We start from the raw sequence: 18,378 nt of genomic DNA, 5'->3' as shown, positions 1-18,378 counted from the left end.
AAGGAGTTATTCTGTTTGATACCCTTGCATGAGAACAATTAATCAACTACACACTGTATAGAGAGACACTTAGGAAATTGAAGAAATGATTAAAGCATGACCATTGTCACAAAAATACCAACACACTACTTCTCATCCATGACACCGCAAAGCCACATCCAAGTCTACCCACCCAAGAAGAGATCACAAAACTTTGGTAAACTATTATTCCTTGTCTGCCCTACAGCATGGACCTTGCACCTTCTGATTTCCATCACTCCATGTGAATCACTACATCAGTTATGGGGAAGTTTATGATACAGGAAGAACTTGGCTGAGATGCAGACCAGTAGAGTGGTACCTTGACAGCATACAAGTCAAACATGGAGATTACATCGAATAAAAGAATTGGGGAACAATATGATGTAATTAAACCATGAATAAATCTATTCTGATTTGAGAAAAAACATGTTGCACTAGTTACTGAACAACCTTCATGTAAATTTGTAGCACAAAAACCGTGGTTCTTTACTAGCTCTGAGAAACATTTTATAAGTTGTGCTTAGTTTCCTCCACCATCCCAGTGCCATGGAACTAATATGAGCTGAAAAATGAAGAAGAAATTTGTAATGGTAAATATCTGAACCACCATCATTTTGAAGATAACATTATACTCTTTGACGCCAGTACAGATTAAATTCAAAACCAAATAAAGCAACTTACAAGAAAATGTTTGAAAATCAGTTACAATAAGGCTAAAATAATGTATACCAGTACATCAAAAAGAAAATAGTTTATATACACAATGAAGTCATTAAATCAGTTCTTTCTATTAAGGCTGCTGAAGACAATGACAGGAAGGACACAAATAAAACGGGGGAAATAATAGGCGAGTAAAAAATGGCCTGGTGAGCTTTTGGTATGCTAAATAGTATTTTCAAAACCAAGCTTTCAATCAATCTGAAAAGGAAGCTATACAGTTAGTTTATATTGCCAGTTATGTCTTATGGAAATGAAACATGAACATTTATGCGAATACCACTCAGATGTTCAAACTGGTCATTGAATAATGGAGAGATGAATGTTGGGAATATCTACAAGAAGGAGAAAAACAAAAAAATATATCAAGAACAGATAGAAGCAATAATCAAACAATGGAAAATCCAGGATGGAATGTAACAATATCATGAAAAGAAAAGTTGCTACTCACCATAGTCTTTTTGTTGTGCCTACTGCGACTCAGCACCACCGCTATATAGTAAGCAGCAACTTTCCTTTTCATAATATTAGAACAGATAGGAGTGGTTGATGTAACTATAACTATAATTATAATGATATGTAGATGGTAGGAGGGACATGAAGGCAGGTAAACTGATGTAGATGGACCAAGGAAGTTCTTTGTTGGATTTTAAGATACAGGAGTAAGATGAAGGCCTAATGGAAGATTGGCAGATGATAATGAAAGCATACAAGAGCAAGACGTATGCATATCAAAGACCAGGGTATCATCAGGAGCATCCCAAGGAAGTGTAGGACTGCTATTGTCCTCAATATATATAAATGATCTGACGGATAGGATGAGCTGCAATCTCTACTGTTTGCTGATGGCACTGTGGTATAAGGGAATGTATCACCATTGAGGGACTGTGGGAGGATACAGGATGTATTACAAAGAATTTGTATTTGATGGGATAATCACAGCTTACTCTGAATGCAGAAAAATACAAGTTAATGGAGGTGAGAAGGGGGCAAAAATCCTGTAATGTTTGAACACGGTATTTTGATGTGCAGCTTGATACAGTCAAATCAGTTAATAACCAGGTGCAATGTTGCAAAGCAATACAAAATGGAATGAGCAAATAAGGGAGGTATTACGGAGGGTGAATGGTTGACTTCGGTTTATTCTACGGACTTTGGGGAAGTGTAGCTTGTTTATAAAGAATACTCTGTATGCTAAACCAGTGCAACCCATTATCGAGTACTGCTTGAATGTTTGGGAACCCCACCATGTTGGACTGAAGAAAGAAATTGAAGCAGTTCAGAGGCAAGCTCCTAGATTTGTTACTGTAGATTCATTCAACATGTGAGCATTATAGAGATTCTTTGTGAACACAAATCGGAATCCCTAGTGGGAAGACAATGTTCATTTCATGAGAAAATTTAGAGCACCAGCACTTCCATTAACATGTACTTCTCATACGTACCACAAGGCAAGGTAACAGAAATTAGGGTTTGTACAGAAATATATATAGAGAGTTGTTTTTCCCTTGCTCCATTTGCAAGTGGAGCAGGAAAGTATTTGACTATTAATGGTACAAGGTACATTCCACGATACACCACAGTGTGGCTTGTGGAGTATGTATGTAGATGTAATCAAGGAGACTGCAACCTCATGCTCTATAAACACTTCTTGAAAGTTTCTCAATAATTCTAATCAAAATCTTTTTGGTAAACACCAACACAATTACTAGTATAGGAAATTTATATCTGAGAATTTGTCTTAAAACCTCAAGCAAAATGCCATAATATATAGCTGTCAGTATATAAAAATTAGTGTTGATTGTCAGGACTGAAACTGGTGTAAGTGAAAGTGGAACTTTAACTTACATGCACAATTGGTTTGAAACCATTTCTTTAATAAAAAATAAAAAAAAATCAAAGGCTGATTCAGCTTACCTGTGTTGCACTACTGTGATTATGATTTGGATCAATACTAATCCTACTAGAGAAAAAATAATAATAATAGAAGGATAGAGATTTCAGAAACTCAACACCACTTTAATTCCCAGTGGAGTTCTTCCAGTGTTATATGGAACAAACTGCTGATTTAGTTCCACTATTAACTATAATTTGTCACAGAACTCCAGAGTAGAAGATTGCTCACAATGATTAAAAATTAAAAAAATAGGAAACATATTTACCACAATTGCAGCAGAATTGAGTCATAGACATACTACTCTGTGTCACTGACACACATTTGATTACAGAAAGCATGTGGTATCTATATTACATACGATTCTTCCTTTCTACAGTGGAATGAAAATTCGGATCCCCTCAAGCAGAGCCGGTTTCAGTTTTGTATGTATAGTAGACTGACAATTTGTGTATATACTTCATCCACAATTTTCTCTTGAATTGTAGCATGTAGTACTGACATGAATTTTCTCTAATCAGACAAATAATATAAAGGTATTTCAATATTCCTGTACTCTTTTTGCGAGGTATGAACTAATTCCTTTGAAACCTTACCATTTAATAAAAGAAACCAATCATTGTCCATCAGTTTTCTGTATTGTGACAATAAATCTTAACAACTTCCCACACAACTTTTAACGGAATATATGCTTATTTACCTTACAAATTTTGGAGACTTCCAGAGTACACACAGTTTTCCACTATTGGCCTTTTCTCCATTTCTTAATCTGGCCAGCTAAGAGAATTCCCACAACTTGTGCATCTTGTTCAAGATAGGCTGAGCAATTTTCTTCACAAAATACAAACCACTTCTATATTAGAGCTACCTTCAACATTGCTTCCTCTTTCTATTTTATTTCTTTTTCTCCTCTTTCATTTTTTAATGTTGATGCATTCTCTGGCACAGCCACTTCTGAAGGGCATCAGGCTTTGATACTGAACAAACAGCAAAACGACATGACACAGTCTTTTTGTCCTTAGAAAAGTAAGATATGGGTTAATGTAAAACATATTTACATGGTACCAGGTGGCAATAAGCAGATACCACAAGCTAATAACAGTAGCCACCTCATGGCTAGACACTAACTGTAACAAATAAAACAGTATTGAAATACACTGAATGAGATGACTGCTGGCCGCTGTGGCCAAGCGGTTCTAGGCGCTTCAGTCCGGAACAGCACTGCTGCTACGGTCGCAGGTTTGAATCCTGCCTCGGGCATGGATGTGTGTGATGTCCTTAGGTTTTTTAGGTTTAAGTAGTTCTAAGTCTAGGGGACTGATGACCTCAGATGTTAAGTCCCATAGTGCTTAGAGCCATTTGAACCATTTTTGAATGAGATGATGAAGGGTTATACAGTTATATCTACACAGAGTTTGAAAAGGTAAAAATTAACTTCCGACTTGACACCAGAGCACAGGAAAACAGGTACAATACCTTGTTCAGCATTTTGAACTTTATTTTTTGTAACTTTGTACTTTATGTACCAGTATAGTGTATTAAGCTGTGGAGCATCGGCCTCTGGCAGGCGAAAGATGTCAGACATGAACCTTTGCTATGGCCGACAATGGCTTGACAGCAGTCAGCATTTTAAACCATGCAACAGGGCTGCTTGTTGTTGTATTCACATACGAAGTGTAAGAAAAATGATTACTTCTTTGCCTCTGCACATACTGTAACCATCCAATCTTGTCTTTGAGCCCCTTTCAGAACAATATGTTGAGGGACTTACTATCTTCCTAGATTGCTAACTTAAAGCTGATTCATAAAACTCTGTAAGCTGGCTTTCATGGAATAGTTACATAGACAGGGTATTCAGAAATTCCCCTTACACTCTTCTAGGACTTGCAGAAATAAGTCAGTATGTAATATTTTGTATAGGAAAGCATGCCTGGAAATGGACATTTCTGTTCTATAAAGGTTTCAGTTCAGATGTTTAACTCATCCACTCCTGCTTGAGGAATTGAATTAGGCATGATGCAGTACAATTATTAGGCAAAAATTAAAAAAAAAAAAAACTCTTAAACACTTTTTTTTTGTATTAACACTTTAACATGACGTGTGTACATTATTCCAAAAGAAAAAAGGTGCCAGCATTCTGTATTTACAGATTGTAATGTTTAAGAGTTAATACAAACAAATGAGCTTAAGTGATAAATGGACGTTTTGTTATGTCTCCTTTCGAACAGTTACCTGATAACTGCACTGTATCACACGCGATTCAATTCCTCAGGCAGAAGTGGATGAATTAAACATGTAAAATGAAACCCTCATAGAATGGAAACAGTACATTTCTGGACATGGATTCCTATTCATAATATTATGTACCAACTCCCCTCTACAAGTCCTAGAAGTTCGTTAATGGGAATTTATGAAAATCCCGTATACTCAAGCACCTGTCAGTTCAGGTTTTGTGCATCTCCACGACATTCTTCCATGGGTCAAACAAACTTATCATTTATGCTGCACTTCTTAGTCTGCGTTCCATATCCCATGTTAGTCCTATACAATATGGGCCCCACACACCTCTGTAAGGAACCTCCTTTGCATACTAAGTCTGTGCATTTTTCTAGTGTCCCATCACTGAACTGAAGTATGGCACCTGCATTGGCTATGACTGAGCCTATCTGATAATTCAATTTCACACATCTCTTATCTTTGCAACAGTGTGCGAACTGAATTTTCTTTCGTAAAGGAACTTCTGCAAAATGGATTTCAGCATTCTTTCTTTTTCTCTGCTACCATAAATTTACAAGGAGCTGGCAGTAATTTTGCAATGGCTTTGGGAGCCACTACCTGTCCTACCCTCATAACACGTTATTTTTTTTCTGTGCATTGTATACTTTGAGCTACTGATTTGTATGGTATTACTGCGAAAATCGCTGTCATTGTAAAATAATAAATAAATAATAGCCTATATATGTGTATGGCTGTATGCAAAATTGGAGAAAACCCATAGCAGGCCTGATGTGGCATTGGATTTAAAGGATGGATTTTAACTGTCAAAGTATCATGGCACTTGCAGGAATAAGGGTATTTTTGGGATGAAATTTTCTGGTTATCAACTCAACCAAAAAAAAAAAAATAAAAAAAAAAAAAAAAAAAAAAATAAAAAAAAAGAAGTTAAAAATACCACACCACAGAGGGAAAAATAACGATCTTCATTGATGACAAATATAAGTACTGAATCTGAATGTATTAAATAAGGATGCCATGACACAATCATGTGATAACCTTCATAACGTAACTTACACTTTGAACAGTGCTACAAACTAGCTTGTTCCTCAAACCTTAGTTTAAAATAGTTTCTTTTCCAGCATTCATGTTCATATGACTGTTACCTTCCAATGTAACCTGAACCTTTGTGTGTGTGTGTGTGTGTGTGTGTGTGTGTGTGTGTGTGTGTGTGTGAGAGAGAGAGAGAGAGAGAGAGAGAGATTAAAAATGTGTGCTTGAGCATGACATCACTGCTCAACTCACAATAACAGGACTGAATTCAGTGCACCCACTTCCAGTGAAGTGTTCACAGTATCAATGTTGTGAAACTGCATTTTTAATCATAAAATTTCTTTGGTTACATAGTTTTCTTGCTGTTCAAATTTATGGTCAAGATCTCCATCTGAAAAAATTTGTCCATCATTATGTGATCTGACCTTGCATATTATTTGGTTGGATGAACAATCACTGACGAAATTCCATAAAATAAATATTTTTTTTATTCCACAACAGCATCATTATCTAGAAATAAAATATCCATTCCAGAGATGAAGTATACATATGTAATACATATATGATGATTATGATGATGTAATTTAAATTTATTGATGTTTGACAAATAGGAGTAGCAGTTTGTACCTCAACAAGTCTATCACAATGTAATACAGATTTTTTTCACAGAGTACTCCATTTTCTCACACTTGCTTCCCACAATATATGTAATCAGTGATAACGTATTAATGTTTAACATCACACAGTTTTAACAAAGACTGTAATTATTATGTAATACTGAACATTTATCATGTGAACAGCTAACCAGGACAAAAAAGTTAAAACTTACATCAAAGCTAATATCTGGCAATTTATATTTGCAAATATCTGAAGACACTAACACCTGACACTTTGTGAATCTGTACATTTATGACTTTTAGATCACATGTTTCTCTAGTGCACTGAAGCAATGATCTGCTTAAAGGATAGAGTGTAATGTAAAACTCTGCACTATTTATGATCACTTGGCCTGTACATACAGCATAGATTTTAATTAATTGAAAATGGCATGAATAACAATTTCAAATAATTGCAATAGTGCAACTGACAGCCTCTCTTTGTGCTGATATACTTTGCATCTAACTAGTCTTGTATACTATCAGAGAAAAGCAAGTGCATACAGTACACACACACACACACACACACACACACACACACACACACACACACAAACTTGATGCAGAACAGGTCTTGTCATTTCATTTCACAACTCGAGTATCTCCTCTTCTCACAAATTATTGCAACAGTTCACATAAAGCAGGAACTATACTTAATATCAGATACAATTCATACAGCAGAAATAAATATGCAAAATATTTGCAGCATCTAGGAAAGAAAAATATTCGCAACACTCGTGGACAACATTTTCTCCCAATAATCACTAAATTACCAGAACCACCTCATTGAGGTGAGCTGAAAATGTTGTCAGAGCTGCAAATACTAAAACAATGCAGCTGTCATACATATGAAACAAAGTTTCATTCTGATGGTTTCTTTCGGTCAGGACTGAGGTAGTCTTTGTACATCTGATATCCAAGACCAAGAGTCATGCAACCAACAACCATACTTTGTGCAGCAACTCTAAGCTGCATCAGGAACACTGATGTAGACATCTGTCCACGATGGCGGTACTTGTAAGCACCAATAGCACATGCCGCAACAAGACCAGCTAGACCTGTAACAAATTGTGGAGTTTACATTAGAGAGAGAGAGAGAGAGAGAGAGAGAGAGAGAGAGAGAGAGAGAGAGAGAGAGAGAGAGAGAGAGAGATTAAAATGTCGACATCACCCACAACAGCAGTTAAAGGATAAGCTTCTGCAGTGATGAAGGGAATGCTGCCTCCAATCTTACTTGCAACATTTTGATCACTTCTTTGCTTGTTCATTATTTTCCCTTCAGGCTGACAAGCATTTCATTTTTACTCCCTTTGTACCAGTACTAATTGTTGGAGGAAGTTAATCCACACATACCCCCATACTTTCATCTACACAACTTCCTGGTAACTCTAGAACAATAATCAAGTACTGCAGACTTTAACAATATTGCTTTTCCTTGCTTTGGGTACATAATATATTTACAATTAAAAATTGTATAGTGAAGATATAACACTGGGGGTGGAGGGGGAGAGGGAATGGGCTGAAGAATGAAATACTCAATCTATCATCAGCCAGCAAAAGTAGCATGTGGTGACTGGTGTGCCTCAACACAAATAGTTCCAACTTTCACATTTCTCTGAAAAATGTGTTTCCGCAGGGTGTTAAATACCATATTTTCTATTATAGCTCATACCAGTATTTTGATAATGATTAAACAAACTGTTGAAGCTTCATCTGGAGCACTGTCAAAATAATTGCTTACAGACATTGTACAAACAACAGTGACAGTCACTGCAACTACTGAATGTATCACTCCAAAGGAATAACATATGAATGAAACAATATACTGAATAAATTGCATTATCAAGCCTAGAATAATGCAAGACAGTGATTAAAAGTTAGTCAGTCAGTCTTCAGTGCCTTGGAGAGGGGACAAGAGAGCAGGTGTGGTCTTTCTTTGGAGGACGAGAAGCTAATGCCAGTCTTTTTCCTTAAACTATTAAGTTAGCATTGCGTAAATACTTACCAATAGGTACGAACGGCGCTTCTTTAATTTTTCTTGACAATTTATCCGTTTGCGATTCGTCACGATACAGGATTGGCGGAGACGATGCCATTTCTTCTGATTCCGCAACCTATGTGAACAATGTGATTATTGCATAACCCGCAAAGTAAAATTATTTACTTATGTAATCTATTGGAAGTAAGTGTTGCCCAAGGATTGCAAACTTCTGAAATCGAAACCTCGCAAAGTAGAATGCTTAGTTTGGGGATTTTACAAAAGATCCAGCGCAAGAAGCCACAGTACTGTCATTAAAACAGTATGATAAAAGTAGTAATCTCCAGCCGTAAATACAGTTTGACATAAAAGCACATAGCAAGATAGGTGCAAGTCAGCATCATAATTTCTTGAAAAAGTTTTCTATTACATTAATTTTTTATTTAAAGCGTATGCAAAAGAATTAGGCCTACATAGAAAGCAGTTACTTAGCTCGTGGCCTACAATCTCCAAGCCATAAAAGGCCTAGATTCTAAATGTTACCGATAATGAATATCATATACCTTGTTAGGCATTCCAAGTTCCGCTTACAGACCTATTAAAAAGGCGAAAGAAAAATTATCAGCTGATACCGAAAATGAATTTGCGGACATTCAAAAATTTTCAATTTATTACATCACGAGCTTAACACTTTCACTGCTGAAGATTATCAGTTATCACAATAGTTGTGTTTTCCTTGTTCTAGTTATGTTTTCACTCACAACTTACCACTTGTCTTGCAGAAATTTAGCGCTGCCAACAGTTGTGTGCCACACTGACCCCCGCACAAAGATTACTGAAGGACACCAAAGACTACTACCGACTCGTGCAGTGACGTAGGTCGGTGAATCGTTTCGTCAGCCCAGCTGTCACGTGAAATTGCAAAATCTCGCTCAGATGACCAATAACTGAAAGTCCCACTCTTGTCGCGATATTTCCTCGACTCCGCACTCACTGGCTTCCACACAGATCAACTGAGTGACTAGTGTCTCGCACACAGCATGAGTATATATATATGAGCGTCCTCGCCTACGGACGCTGTGGAGGGGGACAACGTGACGTGCAGGTTCAGACGTAGGCAGCAAGTGAATTTGCTGTAGCTTGTCTCACTCGTCAGGACACATCAGCTGATTTCAGAGCTCTAGGAGACTTTCGCACATTGCAATAACAGAGGAGACGAAAAATTTATTTTCCGTTCCGAATAAATATCTCATAACATTTACTCTGAATATAATCAATTTAACACTTAACTAATTTCAACGTGTCTCGTCTTTGCTGCCGCCTGCCTTTAAAAGATACGCAACTTGACAGAAGCGTGATATGTTGATGGTAAGATTCTTCGAGATTTTCATGAATAAGAATGTTACATTATTAAGACGAAAGAATTGTTAACTGTGGTGCTTCTGTTACTAATCTGACAACGGGTTTTTTTTTCATCCAGCTGTTTATCATTACTTGTGAGGGATATAGTGGCTCCCATAAGGCAGTTATAAACTTACAGAAATACCGCTAGTGCCACATGTGCCTACATCTAATCGTTATCTTTTAGGTTTTTCTGAGGTTTTCCAAAATTACCTCATCCTACTTAAACCGATCTAACGAAACTCCGCCGTTTTAATAAATCTTTTATTTGTCAAAGTTATTGTAATTAAAAAACACAGTAGTGACAATGAAAGATCGCTGATAATCGCATGTGTTAAAATGATGCCGAATTCAGTGTTCGTACTAGTGCTCCTGTGAGCCGCATACCGGTACTCTGTATGCGGATTATTTTCTATTGATCTATGGCTTGATAAATATTGATCAATCCAAGCTGGCGTTCACTCTCGACGAATAGCACCTCTTACACAGTTGCAGGATGTTATAACTTATAACACAGGAGCAATACCATTTTAAACAATTCCGACTTTTTAATACCGCAGTAACGAATGATGTGCATCTTCCAAAGAAAATAATCCCATACGAGATGACTGTGGTTTCTCGTATTCAGATCTCTCACACCAAAAAAATATTGTCTTGCACCATTTGTCTAGTTCTGGTGTATTTAACACATGCATGCAGCGGTGTACCCAGCGGGCGGTAGAATAAAATGATGCTCCCAAACATGACATGTTTATATCTTGCCCCAACACGTAGGTAGACGTATCTTTGTGAAGAAAGCCCGAACGTACAACGGACACTGACCATAGTAGTAAGTTTTATTTGTTGCGAAATCTCGAACTATTTCGCTGTTCACCTTGAAATTGATATAAGCTGACCCCCTTCCATCTACACGGGACGCTGTGTACATTCTTGTTCGCATCATAGTTATTTCAGTAGCTGTTATTATTATGCGACTCTGGTTTTCAGAAAATAATATGCTCAGAACAAATTTTGAAAACCAGCAAAACTGTAACTTTGATAATGAGCTGCACAGAAGCTTCTTATTCCAAATACGTTCCGTTCAGATACAAATCATAGCGGTTATGCTGAAAATCATGAAGAAGCAATAGAACAATCACACGTTTGAGCAAACGACTCGTTTTCGAAACAAATCATCGCAAGCCACATTTACATCCTCATAAAACAATTCACTCAGGGCATTTCGATTTGGTATCGCTGAAAGAGGGATACACAAATTGGCGAGAGATCCATTCATAAGAAAACTGTGTTTTCACAATTTTCATTTAAACAGCTAGTAAAAAATTAATTTGGAGATGTTCCCTACATTAAAGTCTACTAAAAGGAAATACATATTCAATCTTCTACTATGTCTTACACTATTGACTATCTTCGCTTGTTGCCCCTAACATTCTTTTGTTTTTGTACTGCTACCAACGATGCTCTATTGACATAACTTCTTAGCATGCCAACGTGCAGGCTCTATCTGTAGCGCGGCTGAAGAAGGCAAGCAAAAATGTTGCAATCCCAAGCCAAGCCTCGTCGGCAAAATACACGTATACATCTGCATTTTGTGAATGGCTGGTACTGAATCACTATAAGGTGTGTAGCATTAAGAGAGAGACTATTAGTTGGACAAGGATGAGGCCGATGGCTTGCTGCCAGTAAGTGAAGTTCGTTGTTGCCCTGTTCCATGAATCAAAATTGCGGCCTCTCGCAATCATGTGGAACCTATCATCTCGAAATTTTTCGTGTGGAGTAGAAGTTGTTGACTGTGGTTAATTGTATTCTTCACATAATTTGTTAAGCGCTCAAAGACTTTATGGCTGAATCTCTCCCATCTTCCTGTACAACACTGTGGATTAGTGATTCGTCATATGTCATTTCTTCTTCTAGTCTTCGTAAGATTCTAATTTTTCGAACTTTGATTGACTGTTGACAATGAACTTCAAAAATAAGTAAATATAGTGTAAGGCTGTCGAAGGACTACACCAGAGTAGTCCCGGGAATCCACGGAAAACCTAAATTCCCATTTTTACGTGAAGAGTTGAAATCCACTGCTCCTGATTGTGGTACCAATGTCTCAGCCACCGCAACACGTGACCCATTTAGTTGAGCATTATCGTCCAGCAATACGAAGTATGGGCCCACAACACCTCCCAACAGCCGCACATGAGGTCCCAAGATCTCATCACGATACCTAAAAGCAATTAAGCCTTGCCGATTTAAAAGTACAATTTCATGAAGAGGTGTTCGAGTGGTCAAAATAACCCCTGCCCCACACCTTAGGGATTATCCTCAGTCTCTTTTCACAATGGTTGGGTTCCGAAATCGTGTTCCACGTTCCTTCCAGATGCGAATCCACCGAGATTCACTCTCCAGACCAAATCGGGTTTCATCTGTGAAAAGAACATTGGCCCACTGTTCGACAGTCCAGATGGGTTGTTGATGGCTCCATTCTAGACGTTCCTTTCTGGGAAGAAGCGTCTGAGGTATGCTTACAGCAGGCCTCTGACAATAATGGCCACTCTGCCGAAGCCTTCTGTACACCGTTTGCCTCGCTGCAACACGTCCAGTGGATGCTGTGAGGTCAGATGTCAGTTGCCTTGCAGTACTAAGACGGTACCGTCGTTCTTTTACAGCCAAGCAAAGGTTCTCCCTTTCTGATGTTACACGTAGTCGGTCCCGCCCTGGTCTTTGGGGTACAGTTTCGGTCTCTATAAACATCCGAAAACAACAGAACGATTCTTATTAAGCCATCGGCGACTGTCCTGCTTCTATTCTTCCCATGGCCTTCCACCGCAGGGAGCCTGGTGGGCGTCTTCCCTGTGCCACACTGTACCATCTGTGACCGTGTACACAGCGTCTGTGGGTGAGGGACTACCCAGCAAACACTTTCCCGTTTGATAGGTGCACTGACGTCATTATCGGCGTGGTTGCTCACTGACCAGAATGCCATTTTCCATGCAGGACACGATCGTACGGACATCTGTTGACAGTTTGTATGATTACATCGTGAATTAGACACAGAACGGGGAAATAGTGGATTGGCGCTTCAGTTTTGGATACCAGTGTATATAGCCATGGGCCTAATGGATACTACACAGGGCGGCTTGAAATTTGGAAGATAGACTCGTGAAAAACCTGGAACATGCTGTATAGAGTTTTACGGCTGTCGGGCCATCGTAATGTAGACAAACGACTATTCAGGAGGGTGACTGCATAGCGAGCTACAGGCCGTGATTTTGCGTCCGTTGTTTTGGAATGTTGAAAATAGACTTGCAACCCGCCCGAAACTTGTTGTATAGAGTTTAACAGCCATGGAATGGTCTTCAGATAGCCAAATCAAATGATGCGTCACGTGCGTAAATGGACATCGTGCTTTAGGCAACATTCTTTTTTTTTAAAAAAAAAAAGACATCTTTTTAAAAGACATATTTACTCTGTCCTCGTCACGAGGATCAATGGATTAAAGTGTATGGTTCGTCAGTGGTGTCACAGTTACTTTTTCAATCAAAATCCTAAACCATACATTTACGAATTGCCTTGAGGCGCCTGATTTGTGTTGACAATTTGTAAATTTCGAACCAAAAGACCCAAAACTCCGGAATACAACTAACATTTTGGCTTTTGCATTATTTACTCCGTTGTCTCTTCCACATCTGTTGATTTCCATACATTTACAGAAATAAAGAGCACCAGATGCTTTTCATTGCGAGTTTAAAACTCGCTATTTATTTATTACCTGCTTAGAGTTGTATTAACATGTTATGTAACCAAGATACATGTAAAACTAAGACAAATGCTTATTTAACTCTGTTTATATAAACGTGGAGGTTTTTATGTGAGATGTGAATGACATGAGCCACGCTGGATGCCTAAGTAATGTTAACTGGAGATGTACTTTTACAGCTCGAAGTTGGTTTTAACTCTTAAAGAGAAGCATGTGATGCTGTTTATTTTCTTGAAAAAGTTTATAAGCGACAGATGTCGCCGCGACGCCAGTAAATTCCAACCTCAAGCGAAACCGTCGTCGACAGCGGTGGCGCCGCACGTACATATCTCGAGCCTGGTTTGCTGGGAAGTCACATCAACCGCAGTTAGCCCGGCTTGGTAACTCGTCGGTCCATCCCTACCCTTGCAACGCCCATTACGGACACATGAGGGATGGCTGGTGCGATGAGCCCCTTGTCATGTTCGTTGAAAATTACACTGTTCTTCGCCGTAGACACTGGCTATAATGGATTAAATACCCATAATTAACGAGCATTATTGCAGGTAGTGTTTACAAATTCTATTAATACACAGCTGGCGGAGTGTTGTATTAGCACAACCAGTGCTCCTTTTCTGGGGGGAAACGCTGGGAGTTGCATTCCCTTGAGCTTTGCTGCCCTCGTAGTAATTACTTTGCCAATGATGTATTTCAGAGACGTAAATCGGATATTTCAATTTTTCTCATGTTGGTAATCTTGAACAATGTCAGTCACTCTGTGGTGAGAACGTAAGTGTATGTATATCTATGGAGTAAGCATAGGCTAGTGCGCGTGTTCTCAACATGAAACTGGGTTAGTCACGTGATTTTGGGAAGGAGCTACTTGTCTACAATAACATCCATAGTCGTTCCGCTGCCCAGTTACGGCGGTGGCATCGGTTCCTCTACTCCCTTCAAGGCGACCTTATCCCCATCCCCCAGCACACCCGTCCCGCATCCAACTCCACTCCTGATGTTATCCTCTCCTCCCCCAACCTCCTTGGCCGCGTAACGGTGGATGTCCTGGAGCCTATTGGTAGCGACCATCTCCCTGTCCTCCTCACCATTTTAGACGGTCGTCGCCCCTGCCCCGACCCTCGTAATGACCCTCCCCCTAAGTAAGTCCATGACTATTCCTGTGCCGACTGGAATGCCTACCGGGATACCCTTTCCACCCAGGTCGATAGCCACCCCTTCACCTACCACCACCCTGACGATGTCACCCATGCCGCCTCCTTTCTGCAGCAGACCTTGTCTGAGGCCGTGGAGGCCCACGTCCCTACTGTCGCCGTCCACCCCCACCGTCCTACCTTACCCCCACAGGCCGTCCTCCTCCTCCGTGAATCCCGTCGTCTCTACCGTGCCTTCCTCCGCACACGTGACCCGGACACACATAAATCCCTCCAAATCCTTGAACGCCATGCTCTCCGCCTCACCTATCGCATCCGTCTCCCCTCCCCTACACGGATCCTGTACAATCTCATCCCCTTCCCCCACCTCCTCCTTTTCCTTGAAAGGATACGGATCCTGTACACCTCCCGTAAACTCGATCCTCCTCACCTGCTCGTCTCCCCGATCCTCTCCCACCCCCGCCCGCTGCCGCGCCTGTATTCGCACGTCCCACCCGGTCTCCATCTCTCCACCCTCCTTACCCTCTCCCAAGGTGGCTTCCGCCAGCTCCCCCTCCCTGATGATGTCCTCCTCCCCTCCATCTACCCCTCCTACCAACTTTGATCCTCCCTCCCTCTTCCTGTATCTGTTCCTTTGGGCACCCTCCATCCCTCCCCCCCTTCTCCCCACTCCTCCCCCGGGCTTCCTCTCCCCTGTCCCTCTACTCCTCCAACCCATCTCCTCAGCCATTGGCATCTTTGTTCTCCCCTCTCCACCCTCTCCACCCCCCCTCACCCTTCTTCCCCTCTTGACAGGTCCCCAGACTCGCACACGCTACGTGGACTTTCGCGCCGGAGATCATCGCCATCTGTGTCTCGTGTGTGTGACGTCGTTTTGTGTTTTTAGTGTCCGCCGTCACGCTTCTCCGTTCACTTGTGCCATCGGATTCATCAGTGTTATGTGCGCCATGTCAACGGGTTTTCAGTGTCTTTCTCGTCGAGTGTGAACGGCTCCGTGTTTTTTGCGTGTCTGTGACCACTATTTTTTGCCCATCACTATGTTCATTTTAATTCGCCATTATTGTACTGTTATTGTCAACTCTATGGCTGAAGAGCGGCGTAGCATGCCACTGCCAGCCTACCTGATTGTTCTACAATTTGCTGTAATAGCGAAACTTGAATAGTACACGTTTCTGCACGTTTGAATTTTAGTAACAAACTTCCTGGCAGATTAAAACTGTGTGCTGGAATGGGATTAGAGCCTGGGATCTTGACATTTTGTCAGAAAATACTCTACCGAATGAGCTATCCCAGCACGACTCACGACCTGCCATCAGAGCTAGACTCCCACCAGTTTATCCCCTACCTTCTTACCTCCCCGTCTGGTACACAGTTTTAATCTGCCAGGTGTTTCAAATCAGCGCACGCTCCGCTGCAGAGTGAGAATTCATTCTTGAAAGAGTTCCTCAGACTGTGGCTAAGCCATTTCTCTGCAATATCGTTTCTTCCAGGAGAGCTAGTCCCGCAACGTATACAGAACTTCTGTGAGGTTTGGAAGGTAGGGAACCACGTACTGGCAGATATAAAGCTGTCAGGACAGCTCGCAAGTTGTGTATGGATAGTTCACAGGATCGAGTACTGGTGTGACATACGTTATAATTTTCCAGGAAGCTATGCTGATACATTTATTCGAAATTTAATCATAGTAGATTACGAAATGATGATCTTCTCTCACCATACCACTTACGGTCAGAGTTACAGAAAATTGATTACCTATAAACCTCTACCAAATGTGCAATATCGTATCTACCAAAAAAGTCAGAGTTTGTTCCATCTTGGGCAAGTTTCTTGTGGAGATGGTTTTTTGTTACCTTCTGTTAATAATAAGTGTCACGAGTGTGTGTGCATGTTTATGTGTATCGTATGGATGACTGGTGAATGCATTTTAAACTACCTATGTTGGGGTTTTGTGAAGGAATACAGAACGAAACGAATGGGAAGGCTGACACCTAGCCTGATCAACTCGAGCAGCACCAAGGTAGGCGTTGAATTGAACGATATCCTCCGTCTAGTAACTCACTATCACCCTTGACCCATGACTTCTACAGAAATGTTTGGAAATCAGTCCAAGATACTGGCGCAAAGGGTGATGATCCGGAACTGTAAAGTAGCACATCTTCCGTATCTACCAAATACAAGCTGGAAGTTTTTTCCACCTTCGGGACTCAAACTGGCTACCTCACAAGCATGTATTAACAATAGCGGGTACATGATCAGGTATACGTCCGTGTGTGAACTGTTGTTAGTGAAATTTGTCCTTGCTGTCTCTATGGGATACGAGGGTTGTTTTTTTAAGTAAGGGCCGTTCGCGCGTATAGTCCCGTAGTTCGCGCGGACGCCGCAACAAGCCACCGCGCCACTTGCTGGAATCCTTCCCGTTCACACTGATGCAAGTTGCAGCTCTGTAGCTGACGTGTACGCATCGCTGTGCTACTTTATAATGTTTACGATTATTGAATCGCCCGCCGCGTGTGAGATACGGTCAGTGATACGTTTTTTGACCGCGAGAAGCCTATCAGCTGCAGAAATTCATCGTCAGTTAACAGAAGTTTATGGCTTGAATGCAATGAGTGAAGATAAAGAGCGTCAATGAGTTAGAGAGTTTAAAAATGGCCGTCAAAACGTCCATGACGAAGAACGCTCAGGCCGGCCCTCTGTGATCACTGATGATTTGGTGGCTGCAGTCGTAACAAAGATTCGTGAGGACAGAAGATTCACAATTTCCACTCTTTCTTTGGAATTTCCATAAGTTTCAAGATCGGTTTTGTGCAAAATTGTGTCTGAAAAACCTAAACTTTAAGGAACTGTGTTCTCGGTGGGTACCCAAACCCCTCACAGAGGACTACAAAGGGAAGAGATTTGCCACTTCATTGGACTTACTGATTCATTACGAGGAAGAAGCGGATGGCATGTTGAGTCAAATTGTCACTGGAGATGAAACATGGGTATCCCATATCACTCCCGAGAGCAAGCGACAATCGATGGAATGGCGACACACAACCTCACCCGTCAAGGTCAAAGCCAAACAGACGCTGTTAAAGCGCAAGATTATGGCAACTGTGTTCTGGGACCGGCGCGGTGTGTTGCTAGTGGACTTAATGCCACGAGGAACGACAATCAACTCAGATGCCTACTGTGCAATTCTAAAGAAGCTCCGCAGAGCAATTCAAAACAAAAGGCACGGCATGCTGACAAAAGGAGTTTTGCTCCTGCACGATAACGCTAGGCCTCACACGTCTCAAAAGACTCGGGATTTGATTGATTCTTTTGGCTGGGAAGTTTTGGACCATGCAACATACAGCCCCGACCTTGTTCCTAGCGATTTTCACCTTTTCCGGTACCTGAAACACCATCTTGGCGGGCAGCGCTTCAATGACGACGATGAAGTGAAAGTGGCCGTGAACTCTTGGCTGTCGGAGCAGGCGGCCGAATTCTTTGAAGAGGGAATTAAAAACTTAGTTGTACGGTATGACAAGTGCTTAAATAAACAAGGCAACTATATAGAA

At 40.7% G+C, this 18,378-nt stretch overlaps 1 protein-coding gene across 1 annotated transcript; it reads right to left on the bottom strand.

Annotated features, from left to right (window-relative positions):
* Positions 1-6,364: 6,364 nt before the first annotated feature.
* Positions 6,365-9,572, bottom strand: LOC124622140 (HIG1 domain family member 1A, mitochondrial-like). The gene is made up of 4 exons (XM_047147774.1): positions 9,302-9,572; positions 9,097-9,128; positions 8,561-8,669; positions 6,365-7,613 (listed from the first exon to the last, which is right to left on the bottom strand). The coding sequence occupies exons 2-4, from the start codon at positions 9,106-9,108 to the stop codon at positions 7,417-7,419; spliced, it is 318 nt and encodes a 105-aa protein (XP_047003730.1). The 5' UTR covers positions 9,109-9,128; positions 9,302-9,572; the 3' UTR covers positions 6,365-7,416.
* Between the last annotated feature and the right edge of the window lie 8,806 nt (positions 9,573-18,378).

This window comes from Schistocerca americana, chromosome 1 (genome assembly GCF_021461395.2).
Source record: "Schistocerca americana isolate TAMUIC-IGC-003095 chromosome 1, iqSchAmer2.1, whole genome shotgun sequence".
In the NCBI taxonomy this organism is placed as follows: domain Eukaryota; kingdom Metazoa; phylum Arthropoda; class Insecta; order Orthoptera; family Acrididae; genus Schistocerca; species Schistocerca americana.
The sequence above is the reverse complement of the archived record's forward strand: the minus strand, read 5'-3'. Positions and strand labels throughout refer to the sequence as shown.